General features: G+C 32.4%; 1 protein-coding gene and 2 long non-coding RNA genes across 3 annotated transcripts; 2 read left to right on the top strand and 1 right to left on the bottom strand.

The window, feature by feature from the left end:
- The first annotated feature begins 2,346 nt into the window (after positions 1 to 2,346).
- Positions 2,347 to 4,286, top strand: LOC140879416 (uncharacterized). Its single transcript, XR_012149411.1, has 2 exons — positions 2,347 to 2,488; positions 4,100 to 4,286. It is a non-coding gene; the product is annotated as an uncharacterized lncRNA (long non-coding RNA).
- Positions 4,287 to 9,387: 5,101 nt separating this feature from the next.
- On the top strand, positions 9,388 to 9,906 carry LOC140880002 (uncharacterized). Its single transcript, XR_012149566.1, has 3 exons — positions 9,388 to 9,493; positions 9,580 to 9,706; positions 9,830 to 9,906. It is a non-coding gene; the product is annotated as an uncharacterized lncRNA (long non-coding RNA).
- Positions 9,907 to 18,084: 8,178 nt separating this feature from the next.
- LOC140878480 (uncharacterized) lies at positions 18,085 to 18,882 on the bottom strand. The gene is made up of 4 exons (XM_073282080.1): positions 18,782 to 18,882; positions 18,531 to 18,621; positions 18,297 to 18,423; positions 18,085 to 18,215 (listed from the first exon to the last, which is right to left on the bottom strand). The coding sequence occupies exons 1-4, from the start codon at positions 18,880 to 18,882 to the stop codon at positions 18,085 to 18,087; spliced, it is 450 nt and encodes a 149-aa protein (XP_073138181.1).
- Between the last annotated feature and the right edge of the window lie 504 nt (positions 18,883 to 19,386).

Below are 19,386 nucleotides of genomic sequence, written 5' to 3'. Positions count from 1 at the left end.
ACTATATTTTTTATTTATTTTTTATTACAATATATTACTTTATCTTTATATTATTTATCTTATCACCCACTCCAAACGAACCCTAACTTTACCTATTTTAAATTACTAAGTTGTGTCAAAATTATTTCAAATAGTAAAAATTTCTTCTAGACAATCAATCGCTAGATCCTAGATCCAATCTTTCTTGCTTAATGATTTAATGAGACCATGTTTTCATGGTAATACGCAAATCATATATCTAATTATTCATATTTAAATATATATATATATATATATAATTATGAATAATGTTGAATAATATTAAATCCATGATTAGGTAATATCCTCAAAATAAATTAAATTGAACTATGTCTGATTTTGGAATTTCTTTATCCTTTCATCGGATTATTCTATGCTACACCTGGAGTACTTCTCCCCCCATGATATGGTCAAATATCACCATTGGATCATCAACACATATATCAATTTTCATAAAAATATATGGGTCCCACATGATCTAATGGTATTAAAATAGGGGGAGAAATACTCTCGGTGTAGCATAGACTAACCCCCTTTCATCAATGCATTACCAAGACGGAGACTTTAAAAAGTTGTCCTAAATTGGACCATTGAGTCCAATGAGAGATGAAGAGAGAATTCGAGTATCCAACTAGGGATAATAATGAGTCAAGTTTGGATAGAATTCTACTTTATTTTCATTTATTTATTGTATTCACCACATATCCTCATCTTCGTATAGGGATGACAACGGAGCAAGTTCGGGGCGGGTTTGGCCGAATTCGGAACCCATCCCGCCAAGAAAAATCCGGACCCGCCTCGCCTCAATTTTAGACCCGCTCCCCCCCGCTTCGCTTCAAAACCCGACGGATTCAACCCGGGTTGAACCCATGAAGCCGCTCTATATTTAATTAAACACTTTAATATATTATTAATAATTATAATTATTTATAAATATACATGTATATTATATGAAATATATATATATACATAATATTTTGTGTGTGCGTATAAACCATATATATTTAATAATATATCATATATGTACGTTTAAAAAAATCATATATGTACATATATATTATTTAAATATACAATATACAATATGAATATATAATATGTACAGTATATATATAGTTTACATATATCATATATATATATATTGTGCTCGTATTAATATATAATATGTACAGTATATATATAGCATATATTTATATCATGAGTTTTGATCACATGAGGAACCACCATGAGCAACTACGTAAGCAATAGCTGACGTGACAATCACTAATTGGATGTCCAAGGTGCCACGTCAGCTGTTGCTCACGTAGTTGCCCATGGTGGTTGCTCATGTGATCAAAACTCTATTTATCATATATATATATATATATAGTATGCATATATGTATATAATATATATAGTATACATATATACATACGGGGAGGGTCCTCCCAAACCCGAAACCCGACCCGGACCCGGACCCGCTATAGGACTCGTTGACTCAAACCCCGCCCTGAAACCCATTTGACCGGGTTTGAACCCCCCGAATGAGGCGGGTTTGACACGGGACCGGGTTTTAATCCGGCCCATTGTCATCCCTATCTTCGTAGGATATTAACTTTTCAACTTTTATTCTCATCTCTAATACTAGCCAGAGGATCGGATATCCATACAACCAAAATACTGTATTACCATCTATAATGATATTTTAAACATCATATAAGAAATAATAAAATATTATAAATAATTTTTTCCACCACCATTAACCTACAAAAAGAACATAGTTTTATACTAATTGTAATGCCTAGAATTTTCTCGTGCGTTAACCGTATGCATAATTAGGATAATTAATATTTTAAATAGAATAATATAATAATTTAAATTAAAGGTTCAAACGACTTTAATTTATCATGATTAGCCGTTTTAAATTTATTTAAGATTTTTGATCCGGGTATTTTAGGAGTTATGATATTTTTAGGAAAATATTATTTTTGAGCTAGTTGACGGGACGGCGCCCGATCGAGATAAATTTTTTATCGATATTCTTGTCTAAGGATTTTAAGAGTCTAATATAATTATTTTAAGATCTATTTTATTGAAAAATTTCAGTTATATATTTATAAATATTTTAAAATTTATTTTTCACCTAATCGGATTATTTTATGGATTTTCAGAGCACTTTTTAAAATGGGCTTTTAATAAATCCGAAAATTTGTCCTTATTTTTTAGTCCAAAAATGTTGGTATGGGCTAAGACTTTTTTTTTTATTAAGCCCAAAATTTCAGCGGCCCATGAACTATTTCTCTTTAACTGAGAGAAGCCCTACCCAAATCCCTCCTCTCCCTCACACGATTTCTTCTGAGAAACAGAACTCCATAGCCGTCCCTTCACCTTGCACACACCTCACCTGAAATCCTGATAGAATCTCTAGATTTCTTCGGGTTATTGTTCGGCACAGCGCGAGCTTCGTTTCTATACCTTTATTTTCCGGTTTGAGGCATGCTCGATTTCCTTCCCTCTCCATTTAGATCGATACATATATTGTTATTTTTGGTTAAATCGTGTGTGAAGCTTTCGGTTGTGATTTCGTAGCTCAAGAGCAGTATAACTTGCATTTTTTTTTTTCGGTTTATGCATTGAGGATGCGTTCCTGTTTTCTTTTCTGCCATTTTTGTTGCTGGTTCGAGCTGCTAAGGGCTTGGTTCAGTGGTCTAGAAGGGACTAAGGGTTCATTATCGAAGGTGGAATAGGGCTGGAAGTGAATGAATAGGATAGGCCGATGGGGCTGCGTTTGTAGGGCCGAAGGGGTGGTTGTCGTTGTGCGCAGGGGCTGGAGAAAGGCCCTTGGCCGAGCCAAGCTGGCCATGGCTCGAGCCAGGGCTGGTGCTAGGTGATCCGGCAGGACCTTGGGATGGTCCTTCCGGCGCGGCTCCGGCCAAGGGTGGCCGGAGCTGGTTAGCTGAGAGGTGGAAAAAAGGGGGGGGGAGGCTGAGCGATGGCGAGCTTGAGAGAGGAGAAGGGTGTGGGCTGGGGCGTGTCATTGGGCTCGGTTCTGTTGGGCTGGGTCCGAGTCAGGCCGGGTCTGGGTTAGTTGTTCAAGTCATGGGTTAGAAGATCGGGTCTGGGTTAATGTATTTTGGGCTGGACTAATTAATTGAGAGTCCAATAGTTTATGAGGTTCAAATTAGGTTATTGGGTTAATTTAGTTGGGCCGGGTTAATTTAATTTAGGGTTCAATAATTATTGGGCTTTAAATTGGATTTTTGGGCCAAACTTTCATATTGGGCTTAACTGGATTTAATTGGGCTTGGAGTATTATTAATTTTGGGCCTAAGAAATGATTTATTAGGGTTTAAATTAAATACTTGTTTGGGCTTAAGGTATAAATGTGGGCTTGAGGAATTAAATAAGTATAATTGGGCCAGACTTAGTTTTAGGGTTTAAATCAAGAGACAACAACTCGAACCAGCCGTGACAAATAATAGTCCGTAAATATATATTTAATAAACGTATATGTAATATTTTGATATGAATATTATTTTTATAAAAATGAATTAAATATATATTTACGGGCAAAGTTTTCAAAGTAAAAAAATTAATATTTTAATTCATGATTCATGCATATGATTTACGTTAAATTGATGGCATGTGAAGAAAAATAATTTTTGGGATAATTGATGTGATTTGTGACAAACACGGGACTGGAGGTGGGGATACCGGTCCCGATGACCTTTTCACTTACGATTATGAGCCTATGGATCCCAAAGGTTGGGTGAAGTGGCATAGGGCGTTAGGGGTTACACCCCACAGGCCATCACCACGTACGTTGGATTTAGATTGATCAATCGAATTAGGTTACACTTCACTGATATGACCCACAGCAAAGATTTTTATGACTATGACATGTCATATTTATGTTACGTAACTATGATATGATTATGTTACGATTTATTATTACACATATGATTTTACGTTCATGCATGCATTAAATTCCTCAGGTTATTTTTATACGCGTCATGTGCTTGCATGTGGTTTTATTTAGTAGTACTTGTTATGTATATTATAGAGCATGCTGGGCCTCTAGGCTTACTAGATCTAAATGGTGCAGGTGAGTTTGATTCCGTAGATGATGTGGTTCCGACTGGCGGCGAGGACCTCTGAGCATTCACTGCTAGCTTGCTTGCCCGTGACCAATGCAGTATTTATTTCCGCACTTTTATGAGAGTATTCTGAAGATTGTATTGAACTATTTACAGTGAATGTTTGCTATTTTTACCTTTCACGTTATGATTTTACCATGTTCGAGTATTTTTAAACTATGTATTTCCGCATTTTGCGATATCGTATTTCTCGCGCTTACATTATTTTAAATTATTCGAACAATTTAAACTGCTAAAGTTCAATCAATTTATTATATATTATATCACGTGGAATAAAATTATTTTCAGTAATAACGCATATATGTATGAGCATATATGTGGTATTTAAATCTATATTTAAAAAAAAAAAATTCCCACGAGTTTTCGATCGTTTCAACTAATAATTTTTATTCGTTCCATCCAACTACCATCATTAAACAAAGTAAATTGATAAGTGCATTTTGTGTGCATTATTTTATGTCTATTTTGCATGCATTCGTATGGTCTCATATTGTTTTATGTGCGTTTTTATGTGATTTATTGCTTATATGTGCATTTCACTTTGCGGGTAATTTTGTAGGAAAAATTGATTTTTGAAAGAATGAACTACGGAGCAACAATGGTCAAAAAATAATTTTTATTTTATAGAGATCCAAATCCAATCTCACCGTTCAAAATGAAGTTCAAGATGTTTTGAAGTTTCTGTTCAAATTTCGGATCGATCCGACGGCTAGAACTCGAGATATGATTTTTTCAAGAAAACTGCGCGCTGAAAAAGACATGCACGGAACCAAGCACGGACCTAGCACGGGGTCCGTGCATGTCACGAAATTTTTTAGAATTGGGGAATTCACACAGAATAAGAAAAAAATACAGATTTTGGAAATTAAAACTCTCAACTTTTCGGGCTTTATTTCGTGGGCTTTTCATACCATATAAATAGAAGATAAAAGAGCAGATTCGGGGGTTTCAAACGCAGAGATTTGGAGGCGGCTAGGAAGCTTGGAGATTGAAGATCTGCTCCATATTCTTCAGAGTTTTTACTTCTTTTTTTTTTTCTTCTTTTTATTTTTGAATTATTGTTTCCAATTATTTAGTAAATTTTCTTCAACCAAGACAGTGTGATTGGGCCGAATAAATTTATGTAGAAAATTTGGATGTATGTTTGGATTTTTCAGAATTGATTTTATTTTATTGATTGTCAGATTTATATTTGTCTTGTGAATATATAGCCTGATCAACTGTCTGCTTGCATGTTAATCGGTTTCAAGTTGACAGAGGAGGAATTGATTTTGATCATTCTGATAGTTAACACATGGTGAAACCGACTAAAAATAGAATTCGGTTTCAGTGTGCGGTTTAGATGAAAACTGAATTTTCATAAATATTTAATGCATTTGAATTTGATTAGAATTGCGAAAAATTAATCCGTTAATATTTGAATATGTTTGATTGCTATAGAAATAAACATTTAAACAATTGAGGAAAATTTCCATAATCTAAGATTAAATCTGAGTCCTGAATCGGCTACTTGTTTGCATGATTTGTTTGGTACCTGCGTCTGTCTTGGTTATCTCTATTTAATTGAATTTATTCTTCTTCTATTTTAATTCTTATTTTATTTTAGTAATTAAATTTTTATTTAATTTGTAACACTCGTTTTATTATTTTGTCTAGATTAAGTAAAATTATAGCAATAAAAAATGGTTACCACATTCACTTTAATAATGGGCTCTTTCACTCACTCATATTCTGATAAATATTTTCGATTCTAAAATAGCTAACGAGTAGTACTGTTAAGAGAAAATTGGAAAATTGCTTTTTTGGTTTGTCACTTTGCGATTTTAGTATTTTACGTTTGATTGGTGTGATGAGATTAATAATGTATAGATATAAAGTTTGATAAAATAAAGGATAGTAAAAGTTGTGATAATTTTATTATTTGTTTGGTAGTATTTTTGAGTTAGTGATAAAACAAGTGTTTATATTTGTATAGACCATTTTACCCCTTGTTGACCATGATTTTGCCCCCAACCAATCAAGGCTACCTTCCTGCACGGCACTACCAGATACCAGATCTAATTTCCATCTTCTTCTCCCTTGATACGGTTGTGCTCATTTCCAGATCTGGATGACTGGATCTCACCTCCCTTTTGTTTTTTTGTACAACGACACTTTCTTACTCATTAATTTGAGGTTTCTTTGAACTTTTGCAGCTATAGTGGACATCGTATTTCACGGAATTGTTGGAACTACGACAATTAAAGCTCGAAATTGTTGGACACTTTCACGGAATTGTCCGTGGGTTCATGCAACAAAGTGTAAAAATCAAAGCTCGGAATTGTTGCATCAACCTGTTCTTGGACATCTTATTCACAAACAAGAGTTGGAACTACGACAATTACCTATTTCACGAAACGAGAGTTGGACATCTTAAATAGAAGAAGAGAAAATTGCTTAGGCGAAGAGTGTTCATACCTTCGACGCGGGAAATAATGGAGGAAGGAAGAAGCGGCCATGAAAGATTTCTAATGGCGGAGTGGAGAAATATTAGGTCTAAGGGTAGAAAGGTCAAAAATTAACTAATCCAACGTACTGTACACATTGGGCTTAGCAATACCACGTGTGAGGCCTTGACAACAGTCCAATGTTTTCCAGCTGCTACAGGTATTTAGTGCCGGGCCGTAGGTATAAGCAATTTCCGTTAAAAACGAACCAAACATTGGATTGTACACTAATCTCTATGCTATCCAGTCTACCAAACACTGTTTTATATTTTCAGATTTCAGTTTTAGTCCGCTATCTTTATTTTTTTGGCAATTTTAGTCCTTTTTTCCTACGTGGCGATGACGTGGCACCAATTCAGTGATGATGTGGAGCTGACGTGTACAGTGCCACATAAGCATTTTTGAATAAAAAAGATCGAAATTGCCAAAAATTAGAACATATAGGACTAAAAATGAAATGTGAAAACCTAAAGGACCAAAATTGCAAAGTGACAAACATACAGGACTAAATTTGCAATTTTCCCTACTATTAATGTAGTTGTTACAAATACTTGTTGACTTGTTTATTCACGTGATATATTATTTATGTAGTTGTCAACTTGTTATTCACGTACATGATATATTGTTTCTGATATACATATTTATGTATTGTGTAGTATATATCTGTTATTTACGACTTGAATTTTACGATTATTTATAGTTTACAGTTATCTACGGCAACAAGAAGACTCGTGTTTCATATTTGGCCTTGTCCCAACCCTTTTTGATGCCAGCGATGTTGTACCAGTCGAGCATGATCAAAGCCCATTACATTAGTAAATTGCTTATTCACAACATAAAAATTCCCGTAAAAACTTAATTACGAACAGTTTCGACATAATTACAAGCTCGAAAAAACACTTATATTGGAAAGTATTACTGTATTAGGCCCTCTTAGACCTGGTAGATTTTATGCTATATTGAAAGAAAAACTTCATATCTTTTTCGTAGAGATGATCGGCTGATCATCTCGTGCAAATCACTGGAAGAATATATAAATTTAATTACACATGCACAAATAAAGTTCATATTTTATCCCTACTTGATTCATTTAAAAAATGGTTACACGTTTTACAAAACTTAATATTTAACAGGAGTACTAGTAAAATATCGACTATAAACAATATTACTAAATATATTATACAAACTTATATATTTGAGAAAAAAATGTAATCTATATAATCGACATAGAAAAACTAATTAGAAATATATCATTTTCGTAATTAAACTAATATTCGGATATTTATCTCCCATTGAATTAGGAAGAAGAATTTTATATTAAACTTTACTTCTTGATCATTGGCTTAATTTTACGCGTAAGGCCATATTAGTACCTTTATATCACTATTTTAGAGGGCCATGGTCCCCCCTGCCTCTTAATATATAGATATATCCGCCCATGCTTACCAACCAAGTTAAAAGCAATTGTTTTTTGTTACCGAAGTGAGTTGCTTTTTTTAAATAATGATTCCTTATACTCACGAGGGTTGTTAATTTGATATACATATATATAAGAGAAACATACACCAACTTTGCAACACTAAAAAGACCTTCCTCTAGGATAAATACAAAGTAATGCAAGTTCACAAAAGTAATACATATATAGAACCCCAAATTTTCTATTGAATTATATAATCTGTGAGAACCCTATAAGCGTACATTTACAAAGATTTGTGCATGATTTAACTAATAATTGAAAAAGTAAAAAAAATCTATCCGTTTAGCTAATTAGTTCTTGTTCATATATATACAACATTCTCATGATTTGGAAGAATATTTTGAGAACTTTTATCTAATTAATTTGCCTCAGAATCGATCGTACTATATAGACGACAAAACTAAATATTCACCGTACAAGTGAATTAAAATACAAATCGACAAAAAAATTTCGATTCAGTGTATGGTTTTCGATATCATATATATATATATATATATATATATATATATAATTGATGTATGTATTGCTGTAGAATTTTTCATGCATAATGTAATATACTAATTAAGGATGAGAAATATCCCATGCATGCCAAGATAAAAGAGGACAAAAACGGATGGTATTAATTAATGATACCCATGAATTTTGTGCTGCAGTGGAGTGTGTATAAATATGGTGGATTGTCATTTCATATCCTCGCACCACTTAAATATATACATTTGAAGGGCTTGTTTAATTTCATCATTATTTTCTCCAAACATTTTTCCTTTAATTTCTCTCGTAAAAAGAATATTGAAAATGGAGAATTCATCTCAGAAGCAATGCCTACCCACTCTCGATGAAGCCATTGCGCAAGAAATGAAAGATGGGAGCATCAATTTGAATGATCCTAGAATAGATTTGAAGAAGATTAGAAGGTGAACTACATTTTTATTTGTTTTTTGAAAACTTTTTACGTTTGAATTTGAAAAAGAACTCATATTTGGAGTCACAGTTTGGAAATCGGAGTGGCGTACGTGGCTATAAAAGATACCACTTTTCTCACAAATTTTTCAAAAAACCAATCAGCTATACTTTTTCAGTACTTTTGACATTTTTTTTAGTGGAAATTACATATATCACCCCTTGAAATCTCGGGTTTGTCGATAACCTTTGTGAAAGTTTTTGAGCTAATAGCCCTGTGATTCCAGATCTATAGCTAATTAAGTGCGTGTGCTACATATATGCAATTTTCCCTTATTGTTGTACATATCTAAACTCATCTTTTTCATTGATCATCTGCATATTTCAGGAATGTATCAAACAGACTCTCGGCTCAAAGATCTAGAATGAAGATGGTAAACCATACTCGTGATTCGGAAAAAATGGTCAAGGATTTGGAGGTAAATATATATTAGTCCATTGTGTGTGTTTTTTTGGTTTTTTGAACAAAATTTAAATCTCAGACTATATATGTATTAATTTGCAGGCACATATATCCACTCTCACTCCACAAGTGGAAAGCTACAAAGAGAGGAAGAATCTCTTGCAAATTGAAAATGACACCCTCCAACGAGAACTGGAGAAAAGTTCGAACAAATCCAGTCGTCATGAATGTAATTAAAATATATTTCATGAATTTCAAATAAAATCTAGCTAGCTACGGAAAAATATATTAGATATATGCATGCGCGCATGATATAAATATGATAGTATATGGCTTCATTTTACGCGTGCAGTGGAAATTGAAGAGATGAGATCTGAGATAAACATGCTAAAAGAACTCCAGAAAACTGCACAACATAATAAGCATGAGGCACGACAGATACCGCCCGATTTTCGTCTCGAGCCACTCCTGGAGTATGAAGATGTAGACCAGTATATCAACTTTGATGCTCTCGATACTGCCGAAAATCCATCTGTTTGAGTTAAATTTTGGGGAGCTAGCTAGGTTTTTTAATAATATTGATTGCAATTGAGTTTCCTTTTTTTTTTTTTTCCCAGCATGAGAAATTTGATTAATTTTTTTTTTTTTAAAAATACTAAATCTCAAAGTCTTGTGCTCAATTCGTGCGTGCGTAATATATATACTTGCACGTAATAAGCACACTACATTCATATTTTTCGTGCATATATGGATACCATTTTATTCGTTTTCATCTAAATCAAAATGTTATTCTTTTAAATTAAAAGAAAAATATCGGTCTGATGCGACTGCTGGAATCGAAACATTGTTTAATTGCTGTAACTAAAATCCGGAAAAATTGTAATTTATATAAAAAAAACTTTTATGAAAACGTTTTATTGCATATCCAGATCATGAACCCTAAAAGAACTTTAATTTCCTCTAGGATAAATACAAACTAAATGCAAATTAAATCTAACTCCACAAGAAATATTATAGAACCCAAATATATTATTGAGTTATATAAGAACCCCTAAAATTTTAAAATATGTAAAATTTTGATTTAATTCATAAGTATATCTAGCTGTTTAACGGATAATTTTATCCTTCCTTTATCGGCATTACCCCAATCATGTATTTAAGGATGAAGGTTAATCAATATTTGTGGGGTCCACTGAAAAATTTTAGACCCCATGTATTGATAAATCTCAACCCTTGAATCTGGGTTGAGACAGTGCCTGTACAGGTAGGATATCATTTTCTCTGTTTAACTAACTCGTTCCATTACTCTTGCAAAACAATTAGGCCATGTTTGCTAAATTGGATGGATTAAGAAAGGAATATAATCAATTTTGTATCGAATTTGGCTGAAATTCGAGCTATGTATATGTTAACTCTAAATCTTTACCATACAAATTAAATTATATATTATACGCAAGTCCCGCGACAAAAAATTAATTACTTAATGTTGCCAATACGTTTTGTGCAACAATGGTGCATGTGTGCGAGCACACATACACATATATAGGGATCAGTTTGGGGGAGCTAGCTAAACTGCTTGATAAACTGATCTCTTGAATTACTATTGTAGCAGTTGATCTCCAAAACACTTAGTTTGGTTTAGTTGGGGTTAGTCAACTGAATCTTGTCCTTCTCGTGTGTCGGTATTAATTGACCAACTACATAAGTGCGGAATAAGGTCAACTAAAAGATTGAACTTGTAATTAGATGGATTGTGCGTGAGTGTGATAAACTGAAAGTAAAAATGCCGAAGTTTGTTTATGGATATTCGGAGATTTCAAAAACTCCTACGTCACCCATTCTTCCACCTCAAAAGGATTCACTCTATAAGACTTTGAATATTACAATACACTTGCACTGGTTGATCTTCAATACACAGATACGTGCTTGTGTTCTTCGACTCTCAGATGATAGGCTTCAGGATATATACTTAATTTCTCGATTAAGTGAGTAAACTGGATGAGTTCAGTTTACCTTTGATGACTTGAGTATGTGTGCGAGAATTCTTATTGATTTGGATGCCAAATCTCATCTTCTCGGTGAATATTTATATTTGGCGGGCAACGACTCTTTTGAATTTGAATTAATACTAGTTTGTCTCATTCCACAGATATTCCCTGACATGCTCGTACAATGATCATAAGCTCTGTAAATGCGACGTGTTGTCTTGTACGGACAATTTAAATTTGCACCTCATTTTAATTACTGTATGTAATACGTGCAGCGAAAATTGTCCAAAGGGAACCTTAAATTTTGGGATGTTATTTAATCTTCCAAATACATATTGAATGGTGAAGCATCTAGTCTAGTTATCAAGAAGGTTCGGTTTGGACATGTACTTATAAAATGTTTTTATAAAAATGTTTTTTTTTAAATTTTTTTTATAAAATATATTTAAAGTTGTTTTAAGAATAAATATGTGTTTGGACAACTATTCTATAAAAACATTTTAACATTTCAAAAGTCAAGTTGTTCCTCTTTGTCTTCCATGGTCCATGCTAAAAGCATATAAAACACTTTCCAAGTATTCTTTAAAAACTATACTTGGAGAACACTTTTTAAAAAATAATTTTCAAAAACATTTTATAAAACTTTTATCCAAACATATACTTTAAGTTTTTTTCACTTATAAAACACTAAAAACATTTTAAAGTCATGTCCAAACGGAACCCAAGAGTAGGTTGAAAGAAACAATTTTTTTTTTAATTGCCTACCGACCTAAAGTTTACTTTTGTTACAGAAATGACTTGGTTTTTTTTTTTTTTTTTAATAATGATTCCTTATATCCAGGTTGCTAATTTGATATACATATTAAGAGAAGACAAACACACGCCAATTACTTTTCATTTTTCCTTCATTCTAAAAAAAATAATCAAATTAAACTAAATACAATAAAATTAAGGGAAAATTGCAAATTTAGTCCTGTATGTTTGTCACTTTGCGATTTTGGTCCTCTATGTTTTCACATTTCAGTTTTAGTCATGCATATTTTTATTTTTGGCAATTTCGGTCCTTTTTATTCAAAAATGCTTACGTGACACTGTACACGTCAGCTCCACATCAGCACTGAATTGGTGCCACGTTCGCGCCACGTCGGAAAAAGGACTAAAATTACCAAAAAAATAAAGATAGAGGACTAAAACTGAAATGTGACAACATAGAGGACCAAAATCGCAAAGTGACAAATATAAAGGACTAAATTTGCAATTTTCCCTAAAATTAATTATAGTGTTGTTGGTAAATATTAATTTTACTGGTAAGAAGGATGAGCATTAATGAAGTTATGCAACACTAAACAGACCTTCCTATAGGATAAATACAAAGTAATGCAAGTTCACAAAAGTAATGCAAGTTCACAAGATCATTTGCGCAAAAAATTGTGCTAGTTTCCACCATGCATCAGCAGCAACAAGAGCGACATATCTTCGTACTCGGTGACCTTAATTGAGCGGGAGATCATCATGTTGTATCTCTTTCTCCTTGGAATCTGATGCGAGCTTGTAATTCTTTTGTGCAGTTTTCTCCTTGGAATCAAGAGTATAATTTATGGTCTTAATTCTAGATCTTTGTGCTGAGAGCCTGTTTGATAAAATCCTGCAGAAATATCAGATGTAAAGTGGAATTGAGTGAGTTACTTTTAGATTGAAAATATAATGTATAGCTCATGATTGTTTCTTAAAACAAAAAAAATAATAATAGAGGAATTCATGACCTTCTAATCTTGTTCAAATCCACGTTATTAGGATCATTGAAAACGCTCCCATGTTTCATTTCATGCTCCATAGCTTCATCAAGAGTGAGAGGACATGATGGCATCTTTGGAATTTTAATGTGTGATGATGAATATTTCTCCATTTTTAATAAACAAAAATGTTTGATAAACGATTAAAGATAATCTGCAGAATCTTTCTGCAAGTAAAAAAAAAAAAGAGTTTACTTGAAGAAACAAAATGAAAATGGTGAGTATATACCCACACGGCCAGCTAGCAAACACAAAATGCATTGGAATATATCATCAATACTTACCATGCAAATATACCTTAGCACGATATGTTTCCCACCTGTCGGAGCCCACGGTTTGTCAACTGTGCCTACTATATTTTATGAATTCAATCAATACAAATGCAAAATGAGTTGAATAAAATCTGCACTGCCTTCCCTTTTGGAGTTGCTGAGTTTTTTTCTTTTATTTTTTTTCATGACAAGCGAGATATTAGTTTGATAGTTGAGATTGAATTCCATGTTTAAATTGGTCTAAGATTTTGTTGATAATTTTGGACTGAGAATGTGTTTTCTTGTAGGTAACTCAGGAGTAATGCATAAGGGGTTTTGATGCAAGGATTGAGCTGTGTTTCAGATCGCCTTGGTAATACGTAGAAGTCATCTCGTGAACATCGTTATCAAGAACAAACACATGATGATTTATGTTTTGATACAACCATCTTTTGAAACTACTTTTGTTACATTTATATTATATTAGATGGGATATTTTGAGTTTCGACTACGTAGTATTATCTTCCAAATTAAATGTGTGTAACTATTTTGGAACTTGAATATTTTCATGGATTCAATGTAGTAAATATTTTATTTTATATTGATTTCTTTATTAATATTTATAGTTCGTATGAAGATTAATTAGGCAATGGTTTTAATGACTCCAAATACAACTGATTTATGTTATTGCAAAACCGTTGTCGTCATTCAAAAACGACAACGGATATACACTGTTGCAAAACCGTTCTTGTAATCCACAAACGACAACGGATATAAATTGTTGCAAATATGTTGTCCTAAGCCATAAACAACAACGGATATAAACTGGGCAAAACCGTTGTCTTAAATAGTAAATGACAACGGATTTACACTGTTGCAGAACCATTGTCTTTGGAGACTTACGACAGCGGTTACAAACTGTTGCAAAACCGTTGTCGTTGGATAGCTACCACAACGGATATAAACCGTTGTTATATGGCACGCTTTTTACAACGCCCCCAGTTATAACGATTTTATCCCCCCCTACGACAACGGATAATATCCGTTGTCGTTTTGCGATTTTCTTGTAGTGATTCTATCAGTAGATTGTATGTATAGTAAATATTATCCGATTAATATCGAAAAACATATGAGCTAACTTGAAATTTTTTGTCGACTCGTATATATATTATGAACTTGTACATGGACGAATATTTAAGTTTGGCTCACGGTTCGAATTAATTCATCAAGACGAATTAGATAATTAGATTTCTTCAAATGTCGTCGCTAATCGACTAGATTCGTTATAGGGGGACTTATTATATATAAATTATATAATTCAATACAAATTTTGGGTTCAATGTATTTTTCTTGTGAATTTGCATTAGTTTGTATTTATTCAAGTGGAAATTTTTCCGGAGAGTGTTTGTGAGAACTTATAAAACTGTATTTTAAATTTTAATTGGGTGAAAGTGTTTTGAGGTGTTTGTAAATGCCAAATTCTGTATTAATTTTTAAATAAAAACTATAAGTAAGATTGAAAATTTTTTTTTCCTGTTTCTGTTTTTGGTTAATGGTTTAAAATTACAATATTTTGATATTTGTATCTTAAAAAATTATCATCTTCCACAATTGCTCTCCATGTTTATAAATATTTTTCGAGATTTTTTTAAATGTTAAATTTTATTCATATATGAGTTTTAGGAGTTTCAATTGGAATTCAAAAGATTTCAACCATATTTTATTACAAGAATTTATTTTTTTAAAGGCATTTGTTTTATAATTTTCATTTCAAATTTTTTAAAACATGTTTTGTGCATTTATAAAAAAAAATTCATTTGTTTTTTCTTATTTTAATTAAGCTCATATAGATTTTCAAGCATTCATATTTAAAAAATTAAATTAATTTTGATACAAAATATAATAATCATTATATAAATGACCGTATGAGTACCAAAATTTAGAGAATTAAAAAAGACAAATGTTATATATGTTAAGGATATTATTGTCATTTGTGCTAAAATTTATTTTTAGAAGCAATTTTTCTCCAAACACTCAAAATTTAGTTTGTTAGCTTTAGACTTTTATTTTCAAACACTCCATACTTTTGATTTTCACCTACTTCAAAATAAGGAAAGATATTTTTTTTGGTCCATTTACTTGTCCATTTTTTGATTTTGCTCCATTAACTTTTCAAAATTTTGTTTTGGTATACTAACTTTTAGTATTCCAACTGCTGATGTGGCACAGGAAAATGCTGACGTCAATTAGAAAATGATGACTTGGCACCGAAAAAGACCGACGTGTCTAACTGCCACGTTAGCAATTGGACCAAAATCACTGAAAATTAAAAGTTAGTATACCAAAACCAAATTTTGAAAAGTTAATGGACTAAAACAAAAAAAAATAGACAACTTATTGGACCAAGAAAAGCATTTCCCTTCAAAATAATTATCAACTTTACCTTGCAAGATAATTTCATCCCACCTTTACAGACACTACCCCAATGATGTATTTAAGGGTGGTGACTGGTGATTGATCAATATTGTGAGGTCTACTAAAAAAATTATGGACCCCACCTATACTGATAAATCTCAACCCTTGAATATGGGTCGAGGTAGTGCCTCCCTTGCTCCATAAATTATATTCATCAACAACTATCTATCAGAACTTCTCGCATTTGAAAACCATGCAAATGGCGGAAGAATTGACTCTACCAAATGAAATAAAGCTACACCTATGGTGATGTTTCCATGGCTGGATTTCGGCCATTTAATACCATTTTTAGAGCTCTCCAAATCCATAGCTCGAAAGGGTCACAAGATCTCCTTCATCTCCACCCCAAGAACCATCGACCGCCTTCCTAAAATCACCCCAGACTTGGCTTCCTCCTTCACTTTCGTCAAAATACCCCCTTGCACGATAATTTCATCTCACCTTTATAGACACAACCCAATGATGTATTTAAGGGTGGTGATTGATCTATATTTGTGGGGTCTACTGAAAAAAATGTGAACCCTATATGTACTGATAAATCTCAATCTTTGAATTTGGGTCGAGGTAGTGCTTGTACGGGTAGGATCTTATTTACCCTTCCCTTGCAACCGTATAAATTAAATGCTTATCCACGTTAATGAGATTCTACACTAAGGATAATACCCAAATCATGCATCCAATGATTCATATCTTTATACATAGGCATAATTAATGATATATTGTTGACGTGACTAATCATAAGACATTAGATCTATCATTGGGGTAATACCCATAAGGTAAGTTGAACTCTATCGCTTATCCATTCCACCAGCATTAATATATTATTTTTACCCACATCTCTATTAATTTTAATATGGAGCGCTAATAATTTTATCATATCATATTATAAGTTTAATACAACTTTTTTATTATATGAAATCAGAATTAAGGAATTAACTAGGAAATTTAGGTTGCGTTTCTCTTAATTTATATTTAATATTATGTGATCACTATTTTAAAGATGTAAGTCGATTAACTAAGAAAAGTACACAAAAATTTTATTAGATGGTCTCAAGAGTCAATTTTGTGAGAGAAATCTTACCCAAAATATTATTTTTATTGTAAATATTGGTCGAGTTGACACATCTAACAGCAGGCCTGCTCATAATTAAAAAAGTATTATTTGAGAGAAGTACTCCATGGTTTTGAATTATATGTATGACTTAGCTAGCTTTAGTTGGTGAGCAATAAATAATTCAATTTGTTCTTTTCAACTACTGGTTCCACCCTCCAAATAGATGTATGGTAAGTGGTAAGTGGTAAGTGGCATCCCTTGTGGAGGGTTCATTCTATTTTCCTTTTGTAATTTTAAACGGGATAATGGATTAAAACACAAAATGAGACAAGTTAATAGATATCATCTGATTTGTTAGTTAATTGGAGAGCATAGATTGGTGAAAAATTACTTTAAAAAAAATTCAATATTACAAATTTTTAATTTTAAAAAATTCATGTTAGCAAAACAATATATTAAATCGCTCTATTATTATCTCAAAATTATCAATTTTTCATATATATCCATTTTTTTGGTACAAGAAGTTGTCTTTTTTTTTTTTTTTTTTGGTTTTGGTCCATTAATTTTCAAATTCTGATTTTGGTACGTACACTACCTTTTAATTTCGTTGATTTTCGTCCAATTTCTTATGTGACATCTTGACACGTAAGCATTTTTCGGTGCCATGTCAGCATTTTTCGGCGCCACATCAGCAGTTGGATCAAAATCACCGAAAATTAAAAATTAGTGTACCAAAACCAAAATTTGAAAAGTTAATGGACCAAACCAAATAATGGACAAATTAATGGACCAAAAAAACTATTTTCCCTTTCCGTGCATGAAATCAGAGCGACATGCATGCAACCATAAAATTTGTTTTAAAAAATTTATGGCAGAGCTTTAAAAGATCATGACAAAAGAAATTGAGCATAAGAATATAAGATGACGCGACGAGAAGAAAGAAAATTCCTGTAAACAACAACTCCCATCAAGTCAATGTCCAAAAATTTGTGCTAGTTTAATTTTTCCACCATCAGCAACAAAAGCATCAAAATTTATATTCCGATCTATAATTCGTGCTTGGTGACCTTGGGCGGCTGAAAATGTAGATCTTGTATCTCTTTTCCCTTATTCTTTTGTGCGGTTTTCTCGGGTTCTTTAATCAGTTTTATCTGTGATCTCTCCTCTTCGATTGCCACTGCAAATATAGTAAAAATTAAGAAGCTATACATTTATATTATATATACCGATATCATATCCATGAAGTGATTTTAATTACGTTCTAGACTCTTGGATTTAGTGGAACGTTTCTCCAGCTCTCGTTGGAGGGAATCATTTTCAAGCTCTAAAAGTATTTTCTTCTCTTTGGAGCTTTCAACTTGTGAGATGAGAATGGATATTCTATCCTGCAAATACATATGGTAATTAATCAGTATTAATTGTGGGTTTCTGAGTTCTCTTCAATCGAATATATATGAAAACAATTTTTAAAAAGCAATGGAACAATATTGACCTCTAAATCCTTGATCATCTTTTCCGAATCACTGGTATAGTTTACAATCTTAATCCTGGATCTTTGCGCGGAGAGCCTGTTTGATACAATCCTGCAGAAATAACAGATGCATGTAAAGTGATTTCCATTAATAATATATACAGATAACAGACTTTGCTTAATGCGCTATATACATGTATAAAATTGATGCATGGGATCGAGTGAAAATGTAAAGCTCATTGTAAACAAATTTGAAAATGAAAGTAATTCACCTTCTAATCTTCTTCAAATCCACGTTGTTTGGATCATTGAAAAGGCGGCCATGTTTCATTTCATGCTCCATAGCTTCTTCGAGAGTGAGGGGACATGGCATCTTTGGAATAATATTGTGCGACGAATTTTCCATTTTTAATTGAAACAACGTCTGTTAAATAATGAAGATAAAGATAATATTCTGCAGAATCTTTCTGCAAGTAAAAAAGAGATTACTTGCTGGAGAAACAAAATGAAAATGTTGTGACTTGTGAGGGTGCAGTGCGAATTGCCCACCACACACACACACATATATATATATATATATATATATATATATATATATATATATATATATATATATATACCCACGCCAGCTAGCACATCACAAATATATATGCATTCTTTTGTCTTCATTTACCTTAGCAGGATGTATCGAATATCCTTGTCAAACTGTCATATCAGTAGTTGAACCAAAATAGTAGAAAATTAAAATTAGTTTAATCAGAACCAAACTTTTAAAATCTAATAGACCAAACTAATAAATAGACAAGTTATTAATGGCGAAAAAAAAATCATTTTTCCCTATTAATAATGTATTATTTACTTTTGGTTGGTGAATGGG

This window comes from Henckelia pumila, chromosome 2, assembly GCF_033568475.1.
Source record: "Henckelia pumila isolate YLH828 chromosome 2, ASM3356847v2, whole genome shotgun sequence".
Classification (NCBI taxonomy): Eukaryota; Viridiplantae; Streptophyta; class Magnoliopsida; order Lamiales; family Gesneriaceae; genus Henckelia; species Henckelia pumila.
Note: the sequence above shows the minus strand (reverse complement) of the source record. Positions and strands in the feature narration are given on the sequence as shown.